This window comes from Callithrix jacchus, chromosome 4 (assembly GCF_049354715.1).
Source record: "Callithrix jacchus isolate 240 chromosome 4, calJac240_pri, whole genome shotgun sequence".
NCBI lineage: Eukaryota > Metazoa > Chordata > Mammalia > Primates > Cebidae > Callithrix > Callithrix jacchus.
The window spans coordinates 60198077-60216224 of NC_133505.1; the positions used below are offsets into that span (position 1 = coordinate 60198077).

General features: G+C 38.9%; 1 protein-coding gene across 3 annotated transcripts in view; it reads right to left on the reverse strand.

The window, feature by feature from the left end:
• The window catches only part of PKHD1 (PKHD1 ciliary IPT domain containing fibrocystin/polyductin), a 515189-nt gene that overhangs the window by 294733 nt on the left and 202308 nt on the right, over window positions 1-18148 (reverse strand). For all 3 annotated transcript variants that reach the window (XM_035295877.3, XM_035295878.3, XM_078370699.1), the window contains 5 exons: window positions 15481-15606; window positions 13051-13107; window positions 12672-12802; window positions 2579-2691; window positions 1326-1431 (listed from right to left, as the gene is read on the reverse strand). In XM_035295877.3, coding sequence (XP_035151768.3) covers window positions 1326-1431; window positions 2579-2691; window positions 12672-12802; window positions 13051-13107; window positions 15481-15606 — 533 coding nt within the window. The remainder of the gene's footprint in view (window positions 1-1325; window positions 1432-2578; window positions 2692-12671; window positions 12803-13050; window positions 13108-15480; window positions 15607-18148) is intronic.

Here is an 18148-nt window from a genome sequence, read left to right on the forward strand (position 1 = left end):
TTGGTATAGTTAGAGGGTATTTTACTTTTTAAATTTGCTGCTATTACATTGTTTAATTTCCCCCTTATTCATCCCTATAAAAGTACAATTCCAAGAGTATTTTTGTTACTTGGACTTTTTGATTGATTAAATTTGAATGTACAGAGTTCAAGTTGGGTAGTTCTGTATTTTTTTTCCTTCACAGGTTTAACATTTCAGATTACAAAACGTCAAAAAAAAGGGCTTTAATAGTATCTTTTAATATTTTCATTTCACTAGATTATTTCCTCTAGAACAAGGCTATTCAAGAGCAGGGAGAGAGAGTTTAAGCCCCTGCAGGTATGAACTTGCTTCTCTGCATAAGAAGGCACTTAACAAATGTTTCTACCAGATTTGTTACCCCTATAATATTTATAGTGCTCATGGGAAGCATTTTATAAAATTAAAGGAGAACAAAATACTAAATACATTTTGGACTCTACCTGTTAGCTATCCTAATTATATATTTGTGGGCTTTCTTCAGCCACCATTCTTTCTTTTGTTGGATATATGAAATAAATCTTTGACTTCCTTATTGTGACATTATTATATGTATTCTATTTCCTGGAGACTCTACAAACATATTTCTTCATCTATGTTTCTTATGCTCCAGATTTGTAGACAACGACAAAGTGTATGTAATTTTGACTGTATAGCAATAAACAGTGGCCCTGGATAACATTTACATGCTGCTGTTAACAGTGAGCATGCAAAGCTTCCTTATAAGAAAATCACTGAGATAATGAAAATTAAATGATTGAATATAAACCTTCTTTTCTCTTTTAAGAAAAAAATAGAAAATTTAGCTTGCTGACTAAAGTACGAATTGTATCTTGAGCTAGAATGTATGTGTTCCAATGGCGAATAGTGCTTTTCTTTAAGACTGGGGCATGTATTATTCAGGATATCAGGACATCAAATGCCAACATCTGGCGTCGAGATTCTTCAGTTGGTTGTGCTACTAAGCCTTAATGTATATCTCCAAGTAGGGATGGAAAGAATAGGTAACCTCTGTGATATCTCCTGGTTATAAATCTCTATGACTCTGTCATTCTCTACTACAGTTGCCAAAAATGCACAATGGAGAAAATGACCTAACTCTGGATTAGTGACTAGGAATTTATTTAACAACTACTCTGCAAGCACCTTTGATCCACTGGTTCTTTAAAACTGTGACAGCACAGCAACGCTCCCCTCAAGGGTGAGTCATTCCCATGTAAGTAGATATGCATAATGAATTGCTGTGAGAAAACAAGGGACAGTTTTAATTTAAAAACAATTAACAATAACAACAACAAAAAACTTACCTGGACACCACCTGCACTTTCCCAAACTGTAAAGTTCTGGAACACAGTGGTGCCAGTGACATTATTCCAAGGTGGCTGAAATTTAGGGTATACAAAGAGACCACACCTAAAAAGTGAAACAAAGAATGAAATTAAGCCAGTTTTTATGTTTCTAACTTCTTACTTTTTCTTGTTGGAAAATACAAAATAGAAGTAACAGATGAGGGACAGTGGAGGTAGATAGAAACTGTGACCTTCCCCCTGACTGTTCTTGCCCATCCCTCGGCTCTTCCACTTTTACCCTCTGTGACCTGCTCCCAAATCCCAACAAAATGCAGATTACTCCAGAGCCCAAACCCACCAGCCTCCAGAGGGCTCTGCATATTTGGAAGTTTAATTGCTCTCTCAATTGAATTCTCTCTGGCCACAAAAGGTACATTCTGTCCTTCTGCCTTTTCAAGTGACTCTCTTCTCTTTACCATCAAACTATTATGATCTAGAAAATAATGTTAACACAATTATATACAAAAGCCAAGACATGGAGGCAGCCAAGATGTCCATCAATAGGTTAATGGCTGGGGAAAATGTGGTGTATACTTTCAATGGATTATTATTCAGCCTTTAAAGAGAAGGAAATCCTGCCATTTGTGGCAAAGCAGATAAACCTGTAGGACACTGCTGGGTGAAGTAAGCCAGCCACAGAGGAGCAATAGTACATCATATCACTTAAATGAGAAATCTAAAATATTCAAACTTTTATAAGCAGAAAGTAGAATAGTGGTTGGCAGAGGCGGGGAGGAGGGGAAAATGGGAAGTATTAGTCAAAGGGTACAAAGTTTCAGTTATGCAAAATAAGTTCTAGACATCTACTGTACAGCAAAATACCAAAGCATAGATTACAGCAAAATTAACAATACTGTATTCTATACTTTAAAAAATTGCTAAAAGTTCAGATTTTATGTCAAATATTCTCATGGCAATAATAATTCAAATAAAGAGGGCTGGAAGAAAGCTTTTAGAGGTGACAGATATGTTTGTGGCATAGATGGTGATGATAGTTTCCGGGGTTATACTTATCTCCAAACTCATCAGGTTGTACACATTAAACATGAACAGCTCTTTGTATGTCAGTGATACCCCAATAAAGCACTTTCAGAAAATACTTACACAGGAGCATCACCAAATCTCAAACAAATGCCAAAAGAGCATTCCACAGAAAAATGTGAAATCATAAGACTTACAGCCAAAATGTAGATGAATTTCCCCAAATTTACCTGGTACAAGAATGTGCCACATTCTGAGCAAAGGAAAGAAGTGGAGCTCGTGATGTCTGGCTGGTCACGAGATGGAAAAAGTAGCCATAGCCAGCAGCACACACTCTGTTTCCCTACAGAAATTAAGGAGAGTTAAAAAATAGATATCCCATGTGTGGTAAGTTTGCTGAAAAGAAAGACTCTTGTTTGTACTCATCCCACTTTTACATTCACTTTCTGTCAAAGTACATTAGTATTTTATTAAAAACTCATTTATTCTTTTTTTACTTTCAGGAACAAAAATACTGATATGGTTTGGATCCATCCCCTCTGCCTATATCTCATGTTGAATTGTAATACCCAGTATTGGAGGTAGGGCCTGGTGGGAGGTGACTGGATCATGGGGTTGGTTTTTCATGAGTGGTTTAGCACCATCCGCCTTGGTACTGTTCTCACCACAATTAGTGAATTCTCATGAGATCTAGTCACTTAAAAGTGTACAGCACCTTGTGGCCCCCACCCTGTCTTGCTTCTGTTCCTGCCATGAAATATGCTGCTCCTGCTTTGCCTTCTGCCATGAACAAAGACTCCCTGAGTCCTGAGACCTCCCCAGAAGCTGATGTTCCATGTTTCCTGTATGGCCTGAAGAACCATGAGCCAATTAAACCGCTTTTCTTTATAAGTTACACAGCCTCAGGTATTTCTTTATAGCAATGCGAGAATAAACTAATAATAATATTATCATTCTTCTTCCTCCAGCCAGATCAACTAGATGCAATTTTCCCATCTTAATAACTGGTATCTCATGTTCAAGCCTCCTTCTGAGATACCACAGTGAGAAGTTTACTTATGACATCTAAGATTCTACTCTGGTGAATTCAAGAGTATATGGTGGCTCTCCAAGGCAAAGGTGTACCTTGAAGTCAAGCCTAAACAATATGTCTCTCTGGTTCTTAGAACAAATCAATGATGTGTCTATGGGCTGAAGGCCACATGATTGGACCAGTCATGCCTTAGTTCCAAGACAAAGTGACTGAGTTCAAATACAGCTCAAATCTCTTCAAAGTGCTTTTGTCCTGACTACACTATTAAGTTACCTTGATATTTCTTTTTAGGTCTTACTATCTAAATAATGTATTTTATGTGTTTATATAAAATCTGACTTCTCTCTATTGGACCATATGAGTTTGGGGATCTAATTCTGATCAAACTGAATAAAATAAGGTTATCTTTATAAATTCAATGGAGTACCTACAATATGTTTATCCATACGTAATATGTTGTTAAAACAGAATAGAAAACCAACTTCCTAAAGGTTTAACTGTATACGAATGTTTTTTTTTTTTTTTTTTTTGCCCTACTCAATGTTGAAATTTTTTTGTTTCCCACGTGTTTGAACCAATAGGCTTAATACAAAAATTCAGATTTTCAGCTTTTCTGAGCCCAAATTCCTGTCAGGTAGCCACTGGCCAGCTGAAGATAAGAAGGGCCTGTCTTCTTGGTAATGGATCATTTTTCCACAGTCCTCACCCTTCTTGTCTCACTTATTTATGATGCCTGCCTAGTCTCTGCAGTATTTGAATTTGCAACCTTGACTACAGGTAACAATATAAATGACATGTTAGCTATTCTATGCAAGTTTCTATTTCTCCTTTCCTGAATCACATCTGAGTTCTCTCAGTGTCACACTCTCACATCTCAAGGATCCCAAGCTCTCTCTTTACCATCAGGGAGAAAGAACTTTGAGAAAAATCAGAGGCCCCATCAGGCTGCTACACTGCAGTGATGCTATTAGTGGGAGAAATGAAGGACCAATCGATCAAGTTGTGGTAATAATTCCCATGTGTTCATGTGACCTCTCTCAGCCTGAATGGCTGTCCAAAGCCAAGATGCCCATGTCTTCCTAGAGAACAGAAGTTAAAGAACAGCCTGCTCAGCCGTCAGGCTTGTGGTACATGGATGCAGTCTCCGAGGCTCCCACATGATTCATCCCTGATCACCTGGGGTTTTTTCATGGCTTGGCTGGTGTAAGATAAAGAAAGCCTGGAGTGTCCTCCCTAGAAGTCACTTAATCCAGGGAACATAAACTATGGGGCTTTGGGAGCTCATCCTGAACACTGGCAGCAGGGTCACAGAAAAGGGAATGGGGAGTCATAAGGACTATGACACCCAACAAGACATTAAATGCCTTTCTTTAAAAAACAATACTTCAGTGAAGCCCTCTATGTGGGTCTCAGTGGGAACACACTGTGAGCATCCCCTAGGAACAGTTTCTTAAATTTTAGTGTGTGCCCTAGTAAAGCTGTCATATTTAGCAAATAAAAACACAGAATGTCCAGTGAAGTTCAAGTTTCAGATAAAAATAAAATGTTTTAGTATAAGTATGTCCCAATTTAAATTTAAATTTTAGTATAAGTATCTGAAATTTAAATTTGACTGGATATGCTGTATTTTATCCAGCAACCTTCACCTGGAGGTATATTAGACAAAGATTCTTAGATATTCTGGTTTAGTAGTAAGGTGATGAGGAAGGGATGAGGGACAGTATTCTCTACTCTTGGGCATCACAGGGTACTCAGATAGGTCTGCTGCAGGTGATATTTTGAGCCTATTTTGAGAACTACTTCTCTAGAGGTGGTTAAGAGAGTAATGCTAAGGGTCCTAGGAAGTGTTCAAAGAGGAGAGAGACACAAGAAAAACTCTATTTCCTGGCAATTTTTTTTTTTTTTTTTTGCCATGAGTTGTTTTGGAAACCCAAATGGAAGCGACTGCTGAAAACTGAAAGTGGATAGAGACCTAGAATATCAGAATACTGTCCCTCATCCCTTCCTCGTGACCCCACTACTAAATCAGAATATCTAAGAATCTCAGTCTAATATACCATCGCTAGATACCCAGCAAAAACATTGCCCAGCTCAGTCTAAGTTATATTTATGTTGAACTTTTTCTTTTCCTTAGAAGTACTTATTTTTTAGGTTATGATGGAGCAGAATAATAATAGTCATAGTGAAAAATCTATAGAGAAGGCACTACAGCCCAGGCTCTGGATTCTAGAGTCTCATTTCTTTTTACAATAGTTTTATGAGTTTTGTATTATTATAACAATTTCATAGCAAAGAAACTGACGCTCAGAGATGTTGAATAACTTTCCCGAAGTCACAGAGCAAATAGTTCTCAGAGTCAGCTCCATCCAAGTCCACGCCTGGAAAAGTTAGAGACTAGAGTAGAGAAATGAAGGTAGGACTCAAAGGCAGGATGCCCAACAACAGGGTGCAAGTGAAGAAACATAAACAAGGGATTACAAAGCAGAGTCTTGTCACCAGGTCATGGGCAGAAGAGGCATTTGCTGCGGCCTCCCCAGTAGCAGAGACAGCATATTGAACAACACCCTTTGCAGAAGTCAATATATCATGGACATTCAAGCAAGGGAGATTCCAGAGAGAAATTAACTATCCAACTACGCCGCCTCCTAAAGGTGTGCATCTATTGTCACTGAAGAAAAAAAGTGAATTAATCCTGAAGGCACCGGAAGTAGCATTTGATATTGCTATATATCAAAAGGTAAGACATTGGGGGAAGTGTTTGGTTTCTCCAAACCTGGAGAGCGTTTTGCAGGTCAGATTTAATTAAGGAGTTGCTCTTTCCACACCCCAAATCCAGAGAATATAAAATCCTTCTTATTCTCACCACATGGGGAAGAAAGCATGCACAGCTTAGAGTGCACAGAAAGATACATGGGTAGGAGTGTGGGACATTTCCCAAGAGTAGTCAGGAAGAAGACATGACATTTTGAAGAGTACACTTGAGGAGGCGGGGTTTCTGAAATTTCAGCATTATGGAGATCCAGTGTTATCAAAGCTCAGACATGTTGATGAGGACCAGCTTCTGACACAGGAATTTTGAGCAATGACAGATAAAAAGACTGAGATTATCTGTGATTGTCATCTATTGTCAGTGCAGACAGTAGGGATATGGACTGGATGCAGACAAGGGAATTTAATGAGGAAGTTCTGACCTATCCAAGGACAGAGTCTTGCACTGGTCTTTCACACAGCTCAGGGAGTTTTACTACACTCTCAGTAAGGATAGATCGAGAGTGAGGACTCCATACCTTTTTGCTTATAGCTGTTCTCTGTTACTTTATCCTTAGACTGAGTAAACTCATTTCATCCCATGGCTTCAGTCATTCAAACTCATATTTCTATTGGTCTTAATTTCCAAATGAAAGGACAACTTTAGATATTATTAAAGGTAACTCCCTGAACCTAGCTAATCCACTGGAAGTCATGATATAGCGGCACCTCTGACAGAAAGAGAACTTAAAGACCCTATTCCTTCCTGAATGTACCACATGTTCCACAAGGAACACACACACACACATACACACACACACTCAGCCAAGCAAAGACAATACTGGGGAGAAAACTGAAACAGATTGCTCTTAACCCAATAATGCTCAAATCCCTGCCTTGTGTAAGAGAAAGAACGAATGCCTCAATCCCTGGAGGCCTTCAGTTTTGGGGGAAGTGTAAGTCAGGGCCAGAGTTCACCCAGACACTAGAAGCCTGACCAGCAGGCAGCAGTCAGGACCTGGTCAGGGAGGCCAGCACATGCTGACACAATTGCCCCAGGCTGTTTACTTAGCTCTGGCTTCTATGCACTGTGGGTCCCAAAGGATCATTTACCCTGGGTATTTGTAAATAGACAGCCATTCCTTCCTCATTTTTCATTTAGTTACAGGATGTTTTGTTCCTTTGTGAACTAATTGGCCCACTCTCTCCTGCCCTCATTATTTTGGAGTCTGAGCAATTCTTCAATTTCCTAAAAGCACTTAGAATTCTAATCACGTGTCCCACCTACCACATGGTACTCATCAAAACTGACTTTTGGATATCATTGAATATTAAGATGAATCACAGTTGAAGAGGCTAACATGACTTCAAAGAATGAGGACCATTTCTAAGACTTCAATGGTCTTACAGTGGCCTAGTCTAGAGCAGTGGTTGTCAATCAGGGATGACTTTGTTCCCTAGGGAACATTTAACAGTGTCTGGACTGTTATTGTTATAACTTGGAGGATGGAGAAGAGAGAAGAGGGCTACTGGTATTCAGTGCATAGACACCAGGGATGCTGTTATACAGGAGATAGCCCCAACAACGAGGAATTACCCAGTCCAAAATGTCAATATCATCATCATTAAGAAACCTTGATGTATAAGTCTACACTGGAGTCACATATTAGCAAAAGGACCCATTCCCACTTTCCAGTATCCCATCTCCAAATTTTGATGAAAAGACAAACCTAAATACAAAAGCATAATTACATTTAGAATGCTTTGATAGTCTTTACTGGGAAACTATTCATATCATATAAACAATCAGATATGGCATCAGGCAATCCCAGAAAAAAACATTTATTAGCATTAAATCAGTTATCTCAATTTTTCTCTTCTGCTAGAAAACAGAGTGTGCACTCATGCTTCTTGGCCTCAAGAAGAATCACTGCCTATTAGCTGGCAAATACAGGTGCCCAATATATCTTTTCTGCCCTTATAGATACACAAAGAAATACTACAGCTGTTGTTCTCACTCATAATTACACAACACAAACCTTCCCCAGCGAAGTGAAACTCCACCTTCCCTAGGTGTGTCTTTCTATCCATGAGCCTTGGGGAAAGGTCAGAGGTATATAAGAACTGAGAGCCAGAGAAGGGGGCTTCTTAAACACCCAGCTTGTCTGCAAGTATACAATGAGAAATGTGGACTGGAGGCTAAAAGTGATCATCTCACTTGTCTACACAGCTCTATTTCATTACCAAGAAAATGTGATTTCATTACCAAGATCTTAAGAGGAAAGAAAAGGTTCTTACATTTCAAAATGTATATTCCAAGGACTGCATCCTTATTTATCACCTTTGCCAGCACAGATGCTCAAAAAGCATGTGTTTTTCATGAATAAATGGGTTTGTTGAATTATCTGCACTAGTGCCATTAGCATTCATGGCACATCTGGGTGATCGCATATTAACACTTTCCAAGCACATTTAAAGGTGGACAGGAGATTGCAATTTTGTTCCTCTGTTAGCTGATAAGCCTCACTTTTCTTACCAAAAAAGCACTTGAACAGTCAGATCACATTGCTTCCTGGCCCTTCTTACTCTCAATTCCAATTGTGTATGCTACAAATGATTCATGAGAAAAAACCACATATTTATGCAGGCAGCTGGCAGCTTGCGGGGAAGGGTTTAAGGCAAGCAGGGAATTTTGTGTGGAAATCAATTCTTTGCAGAAGTCAATGTATTATGGACATTCAAGCAAGAGAAATTCCAGAGAGAAATTAACTGCCCAAGTAAGCCAGCTCCTTGAGGTGTACACCTATAGTCACTAGAAAAAAAAAGTGAGTTAACCCTTCAGGCAGCTCTTAAATATGCATTACCTATTGAGTAAGAAAAGCTTGAGAACTGAGGTTGGGTCTTTAAACACAGAATTCCTTACAAAATTGATTCACAAACCAGAACAAATTCTCCTTAAATTAAATGCATGTCTCCAAAGGGCTCTTCTTCAGAGTTTTTCCACAGATATCCTAAACAGGGGTCTGGTCATAGGAAATTTCCAACACCTACATAAACATGGGAGACTCTGAGCTCTGGAAGTGAACAGTCCCTTGCTGTCTGAGAGCAAAGACTTCCCAGCCAGAGGGAATGTAAACGGGTTCACATAGGTTATATCTTCTGGAAAGATGCAGCCTCTTGACAGATAATGAGCTCCTATCAAAGGAGTCCGACTCCGGTGCTGGAGTTCCTGGGGGAAGACAGCCTGGGCATGGAGTGCTCTAGGAAGCTACAGGTGATGCTTGAAAGAACCACCACCAACTTGCTTTTGGAAAGCATGGCAAAGGCCTATTTAAAAGCATACCAGGGAATGCCACAAGGCCCCTAAAGACTCAAGCGCATACCACTCATGAGTCCTCACTGGCAAGAAGGTACAAAGCTCAGGTTTTGCTTCTCAGTGAACCTGCCCTGGACTCACCTCAGCTCTGCAGGCTGGGCAGGAAAACAAGCATATCACCTGTGGCTATAAAAACTAAAAAGAAATATCACACTTGAAATTTATTTGCACCATGCCAGGTTGAAGGTAAGCGAACTGCAAAGATGACTGACTGCAAGCCCAGGTGAATTCCTTACATTGTGACTGAGAGTTTGGTCTCGGCTCTGTGACAGGGCAATTTGGGAATAATATAAAACCACAAACCATTGCAGACCTAAGAATCATTTTTCCTGCCTACCTACCTGCCTGGTCAGAGATTTCAAGGTCAGACTCAGGTATGTGGGGAGAGAGAGTTTAGGCTTTCAGAGTTGGTTACCCAAACATGAAGATTAGACCATCTTTTTCAAGTCTAAATAAATGCATTTGTTTAATTAATACTCTCATACCAATGTCAATGTCCTGGCCTTAATTCAGCTCCATGACTATGGTTATGGTTATGTTATCATTGGAGGAAGCTAGATGAAGGGCAGCTAGGAACTGTCTTTTATTGATGCAACTTCTCGTAAGTCTAAAATTATTTTAAAATTAAAAGTTAAAAATAATAAAGAAAAATTGTAATTAGTTTTCTCTCAGATCTCTTTATGTTCTACATATTGTACACATACACCCAAATACATGCACACACATACACACACACCTTCTTATTGTGAAAGCCTCCTTATTATCCCTTTGGAATAAAGGTATATTTCTAAAATATGTTCTTCAAAGTACTCTGTATATCATCCATAAAGGACACAATAAACACTAATTTGGCCAAGCCTGGTGGCTTACACCTGTAATCCTAATACTTTGGGAAGCTAAAGTCGGGAGATCACACTAGAGCAACAGTTTGAGATCAGCTTAGGGAACTCAGGTTCTTTTTCACATATGCCCAGTTGTCGCCTATGTCTTTAAGTAATGGCACATCCCAGATAACAGAATACAAAAAACACTGAATAACAGAAAGCCAATGGCACAACTGAAAAACTGGACTAGGCTTTGCAAGATTTAATGCTGACAGCCCAGCAGAATCTAAATGTTTCCAATGACTAAACTTATTTTTCAGCCATCAAAATGATTTTAGAACTTTGGAACTTGTTCTTTACTTTCCTGTTTTCTTCCCTCATATTATCTGGTTATACATTTATACCTACATTCATTCATTCATTACATTAAATATATTTTTGAGCAACTACCATGTTTTAGACATTGTGCTAGTGTCTAAAATCTAATGAAAAGAGAATTTGAACTTTAAGTCACCAAGGATGCATATGTCAGGAATGAATCTACTTTACCAGTTTAACCTAAAACTCCATTCTCAAAACATACTCATTGTATTTCTTTCTGATTTTGTTCAGTGGACACCAGAGTAAGAAGGTAAATGAAGGGAAATGGAAAGCACTAAAAGGAGAGCAAGTAGCTAGTTGTGGACTCAATTTTTCTATTGCTGACTGGGTATCTTTCTACAGGCCATTTTGCAAAGGCTCATGCAACCCACAACTTTTCAGATTACCCTTTGGTTCTCTGCACCTGCAGCCAGCTCAGCCCTTCTTCCTGTCAGCCAGTGGCAAGCACACCTGTCCAGCAGACCACATACTACCCAGTGAGACAAGGACATTCCAGCTTCGCACAGCAGGGTGAGCTGGGCGACCCTCACAGTTTACTTTCCTCTAGGCATTTGATGTTGTCAACATTATGCTGCCCAGAAAAGTACAGAAAAACATGGTTTATTAAGCCCCAAAATAGCACATAGGAATTCTCTTTATTCATGTAGCTTCTTGTAAGTCTGAAATTATTTTAAAACTAAAAGTTTAAAAAAACAACAAAGAAAAATCCTAATTAGCATTAGGATTTTTGGCCAATAGTGGCCAAAAAGTTAAATGCAGTTCCAGCTGTCCTAGGTCTGAGGTCTGGGTTCCTACAATCCATGCAGCTCTGCTTCCTTTGCTCCCATTAGGCACCTAAAATGGTGTGTAAGTGCTGTGCTTGGAAGAAACATGATTAAGAATCTAAGGAAGTTTGAAGAGATAACCACTACTTTTACTAGAGGTTATTCAGCTGAAGATAATTAAAAACAGATGATCAGTGAGAAAAAAGCTTATCCTCTGAGTTCCTCAGAAACTCGGTATAATTGTCATGACATAGTGGATGCTCAGAGGAGTTTCCTGGAAGAGTGAGGTTCTTAACTCCTTTCATAGATGATCCATGGGATAAAATAATGAGAAAAGGAGACATGAAATGGCCTGCCACTACACTGAGGCACTTTTTCACTCACAGGTCTACAGCTAAACTGTCCCCAGAAAAATTAATTTCTTAAATGTTTAGACAGACATTTACCAAGAGAAACCAATGTTAAGTTATACTAAATAATGGGATTTTAAAAATCAAGGTCATTGAAGGGTACTTCATCCTCCTAAAATCTGACATGACCTTATACACTTCATGACTCAGTTTCGAACACTCTTAAAGAACAAAATATGGCCACATTAACAAGTAAGATAGTGACAGTTTAAAAAGAAACGGGGATTGGAATCAAGAGAGACAAAAATCAGCACCCACAGTGGATAGTTCAGCGAGATATTTTAGTCTGCATTATCGAAATGACCAGGAAATGATCAATATCTACTTTGTTTGCTCCATGATGTATTGCTTCAAAAAAGTGTTTCCAGGAATCCTGAGAGGAATAATTACATTTATAATGCAAAATTATAAATTAATTTCTTGATATTAATGTGCAGCAAGTAAACATTTCATACCACACCACCACTAATGCTACTACCACCTTAACGAACTTTTGGATCAAGCTTGTCCAACCCGCAGCTCACAGGTCACCTGCGGCCCAAGATGACTTTGAACGTGGCCCAATACAAATTCATCAACTTTCTTAACACATTAGGAGATTTCTTTTACAATTTTTTTTTAGCTCATCAGCTGTCATTCGTGTTATCAGAAGTGCATTTTATGTGTGATCTAAGACAACTCTTCTTCCAATGTGGCCCATGGAAGCCAAAAGACAGGACACCCCTGAATTAGAATGAACTTTATGCCCTCCTGGTTCTGGCCTTCCTGGTGGAGCTGAAGATCTTACCTCTATAACATTGGTGGGACTGCGGATATAGATGCCAGATGGTGTCAACATTTCAGGATTGGAGAGTCCCTCAGCACCAGAAACCCGGATGATTATGTTGTTTCTTATTATATTTCCATGTCCTGACCAGTCTAATGTTTAAACAAACCCAGGGGATCCACAAACATAATTAAAATTCACAAAACTCAACACTCTTGATTCTACTAATACACATCATAGTTCACATAATGCATTTCATATATATGTATATATATTCATAAAATACTTAGAATGCTCAATAAACTTAAGAGACCTAACAGTTTGCCATCAGGCTGGTCTATAAAATATATGACAATTTTAAATACACTGTAATAGATTTAAAATTAGTTTACATATTTACCATCTTTCCTTCCACGAATTGCCTCCCAAGAGATATACCTCATCTCCATGCATGTCCCTGAGAACAAAAGACCCTGTTACTTGAACATATTTTATGCCACTCCAGAAAACAAGGGATGCTACAACATTACTTTTTCTTTGGGTGTGTGTTGTTTTGTTTTTGTGTTTTTATCTGTAAACCAGGGAAAGAGATACAAATCTTATGAACTCTTCAGTTCTAGAGTATTAGGAATCAGAAGTTCATTTTAAATAAAAAGAACAGAGAAACAGATTTGTTTTACTTCTTAAGAGGAGTTTAAGTGACTGTCTCTACTGTTAAGTGCCGCATATCCTGTGTCAACACCAATCCCATTCCAAGCTGTTCGAACTGGCCACCTGCTGTCTGCATTCCCCCATCTTCCTTTGGAAGGTCTGAAACGTCCTGGGGGAACAGGACGGATAATGCCTGGGACCTTCACACCCAAACCACTGAGGTTGGAATAGAAGAGAAAGCATGGTTCATAATACATAGAGAAATCAGTCATTTAAGTGCTGTCAATAAAGAGCAGCCCCAAAGAACTCTTCATTACAAAGTCTTTAAGTAAAGAGGCTTTCTTGTGTCATTTCATGGGTCTGGGATGGCATACTTGTTATGCGTGAGATTGAGTGCTTTGCCTACTACACATTAATAAACAAAAATTTTAATTCCCTCTCTTGTAATAGAATAGCTATCAAAAGCTTATAATTCAAAACATTCAAGCACTAAAGGCTAAATTCCTCCTACAGATTTTCTTCCTTGTGTAGTTAATATCTATTCCACATAATTGTTTTCTGCTAAAGTAATACTGTTAGAGTAATACCTCTCTCAATTTCTCCTTGAGGTTTCATCTTTTCCCTTGCATGGACAAACACAGAAAAAAACAAAGTCAGTCCTATATCTGTTAGTTGACTTCCCTATGGCTGTCCTTTTCTAATCAAAAGATTTTTCTGCACCTGATCACCTTGGTTGCCCTTAGTTTTTTGTCTTTTAGAGCTAGAGTGTGTTTTAAAGCAAATGTATCTGATTCATATTTTCTCACTAGACAGTTTCCATCTCACATACTTTTATAGAACTTTTATAGCTGTTATCTCAACAGATTGTTCTTAAATGAAACATACATTTTCCCACTGATGACATTATAGAATTAAATATCAAACAGTATTTAACAAATACAGTTACATTCCCACTTTCAATGAAAACCTCTGATTTACTTTTTTATTCTGTTAAACTAGAGACCTTTTGTTCCTTAATTAATTCATTTCTTTCAACTAATAGATCTACAGTGCACTAGTTAATATGCTAAGTGTTCAGGAGACAATGTCCTCAAGAAATTTGGTGGTAAAAAGACATTAATCAGATGACCAGAAATGTGGTATATAATTTTAAATTGAGAAGTAATGATTGGTGCTTAAAGAGCTTAAACAGAAGAACTTGTCTGGAAGAGGGGATCTTGCAGGAGGAGAGTAACTGGCATGAACAGAGCCAGAGAGCTTGTGCAAAGACCCCAAGCAAGGAAAAAGTGTGCTCTTTGGAAGAAACTAAAATAAAATATTTTAGTGTCACTTGAGTACAGAGGAAGAGAAAAAGAACAAACTCTTGGTTTTTTACAGAGGTTAACAGAGACAAAAAATCACTGAAGGGATCTCTTAAGTCTGGTTAAGAGTTTGGGATTCTATTTTAAAAGCAGTAAGAAACTCAAAAGAAAGAAGTAATATGATGCGATTTGAGATTTTTAAGAATGATTTTGAGTTCTGCAAGGGAAATGAATGTTAGGAAACAGAAGTAGATACAGGTGATGAGTTAAAGATTCTGAAATATGGGTTTCTTCAGCAAGCAACAGGAGCTTGAATTCTACTAAGAAGAGAATTCCAGATTTTTAAATCCTTGGCCGACATCCAAGTTTGACAATCTGTAAGACTATACAAAGACACACGTATGTGATTTAGAATTATTGTGAAAATTACTGGTAGTAAACTTTAAAACTTCCCATTTTATACTGATTAACCGGAATTAACCTTTAAAAGATCAGTATCCCATAGGTGAAGTTTAGTAAGCCAATCAGTGATGACTAAATTTAAATTTACAATTTTTTACTGTAGCCCATTTCTTTATTTTTTTAACTTCTTTTGTTTTGTTTTGCTTTTTGTTGGTTGGTTTTTTAAAATTTATTTATTATACTTTAAGTTCTGGGGTACACATGAAGATTGTGCAAGTTCATTACATAGGCATACGGGTGCCATGGTGGTGGTGTGTGGCATCCATTGCCCCATCATCTCTATTAGGTATTTCTTTTCTAACAATTATAAGACCAATATTTTTATAAATTGGGAATTCAAAATTTGAGGAGAATTCATTGTGAAAAACTGTATCCTGTTCAAGAATGCAGAAATTAAACTAACTTGTTTTACTTACCAACCAGCAGTGCATGACCTAAAATATTGTAGAATATGTTACTGTCCACCTTCAGGCCTAAGGTCCTACACATGCTGAGGCCTCTACTGAAGGAGTTCCACACTGTGCAGCCCTGTATGAAAGACTCTGAATAGGAAAGGGTAAAGTGAAAATTAGAAATGGCTCCTGAGATTCTGTTGACCATATTTAAAGCAAGCTATGCTATAGCTAAAGACATTCTCCCATATAATAATGAAACTCAGGAGACAGGAAGTTAGAAGCAGCAATCAAATCAAGAAAATGGGTAACTCAAGCCAATGGCCCTTAACAATAAAAAGGGTAAAATTCAACAATCAAGGGTTAGAAAAAAGAAAAACAGACTGAGAAAGACAAAATGTGTCTCAACAATAAAAGAACTCAGCTGTCAAGATTTCCAACTGGCCATCATCTTTGGTATCAGCTCTCATCACAATATAGCAGATGAGAAGTTATGGATAATGTGAAGAGCACTGCTTATAGACCAACCCTGATCTTTGAAAACTGAAGCTGTGACTTTATATTTATAATTTATCAGGCAATAATATTCTTGGCCCCAGAAAGCCAGAGACTCTTATTCCCAACTGAAAGCAAGGCCAAAGGTTGGCCTGAGGATCATGACTCTCACATTTGAACTGGATAGGTTTATAAAACTAAAAAAGCTATCCTCTACTATGCTAAAAAAAAATTGACAATTAGGAAAATCATTATATGGGCTCCACAGGTATATTCTGTGATCCCCAAATCTGGTTATGAGGCCTAGATGAGTCAATGAATACATAATTACTGAGTATCAACTATATGTTTCAGGAATTGTGCATTGCATTGTGCTAGAAACATGAAGATGAACAAAACTAAGTAAAATCTGCATTTGTGTATTTGCATTCTGATGGAAAAATTGACATTAAAATAGTAAAAATTCAACTTCTGCCAAGATGGCTGAATAGGAACAGCTCCAGTCTGCAGTTCCCAGTGAGAGCACACCAGAAGACCAGTGATCTCTACATTTCCAACTGAGGTATCAGGTTCATCTCATTGGCACTAGTTAGACAGTGGGAATAGTCCACAAGCCAAAGCAGGGTGGGACACTGTCTCACCTAAGAGGCACAAGGGGCCAGAGAACTCACTCTCCCAGCCAAAGGAAGCCATTAAGGACTTTTCCAGCACTCCGGGTCAGATACTATCCTTTTTGAATGGTCTATACGACCCACAGACCAAGAGACTCCCTCTGGTACCTGTAACACCAAGCTAAAATCCACTGGCTTGAAACTCTCACAGCTAGCACAGCAGCCTGAGCTCCACTTGGGATGTTCAAGCTTGGTGGGGGGAGGGGTGCCAGCCATTGCTGAGGCTCCATTAGGTGGCTTCAACATTGGCTGCATAAACAAAGCCCCTGGAAGTTTACACAGCAGCTGGGCGGAGCCCAACACAGCAGCTCAGAGAAGCCTCTGCAGGCAGACTGTCAAGTAGATTCCCGTCTTGCTGGGCAGGTCATCTCAGAAAAAAAAACAGCAGCCTGTCAGGGACTTACAAAGCCCCCACCTTCCTGAAACAGAGCTCCTGGGGAAAGGGGCAGTTGTGGGTTCTGCTTCAGCAGACTTAAACATCCCTGCCCAACAATCCTGAAGGAAGGAATGGATCCTGCAGCACAGTGCTTGAGCTCCATTAAGGGACAGGCTGCCTCCTCCAGTGGCTCCCTGACCCACCATGTATCGTAACTGGGAAACACATCATACAGGAGAGGTCTGGCTGACATATGGCAGATACTGTTTGGGGACGAAGCTACCAGAGGAAGGAATAGGCAGTAATCTTTGCTGTTCTGCATGCAGCCCCTATGGGTTATTCTCAGGCAAGCATAGTCTGGAGTGGACCTCCAGCAAACTCCAGTAAACTTGCAGGAGAGGGACCTGACTGTTAGAAGAAAAACTAACAAACAGAAAGAAACAACTTCAACATCAACAAAAAGGACATCCACTCCAAAACCCAACCCAAACCTCACGAATTTCAAAGACCAAAGGTAGATAAATCCATGAAGATGGGAAGGAACCAGTGCAACAAGGCTAAAATTGCCAAAGCCAAAATGCCTCTTCTCCAATGGATCACAACCCCTCACCACCAAGGGAACAAAACTCAATGGAGAATGATTGTGATGAATTGACAGAAGCAGGCTTCACAAGGTGGGTAATAACAAACTTCTGCAAGCTAAAGGAGCATGTTCCAACCCATTCAAAGAAAGTGAGAACCTTGAAAATAGGTTAGATGAAATGCTAACAAGTTAGAGTGGTTAGAGTGAAGAAGAACATAAACGACATGATGGAGTTGAAAAACACAGCATGAGAACTTCGTGATGCATTTACAAGTTTCAATAGCCAACTCGATCAAGGAGAAGAAAGGATATCAGAGATTGAAGATCAACTCAATCAAATAAAATGAGAAGGCAAGAAAAAAAGAGTGAAAAGAAATGAACAAACCCTGCAAGACATATGGGTTTATGCGAAAAGACCCAATCTATGTTTGATCAGTGTGCCTGCATGTGATGGGGAGAATGAAACCAAATTGGAGAACACTCTTCAGGACATTATCCAGGAGAACTTCCCCAACCTAGTAAGGCAAGCCAACATTCAAATACAGGAAATACAAAGAACACCACAAA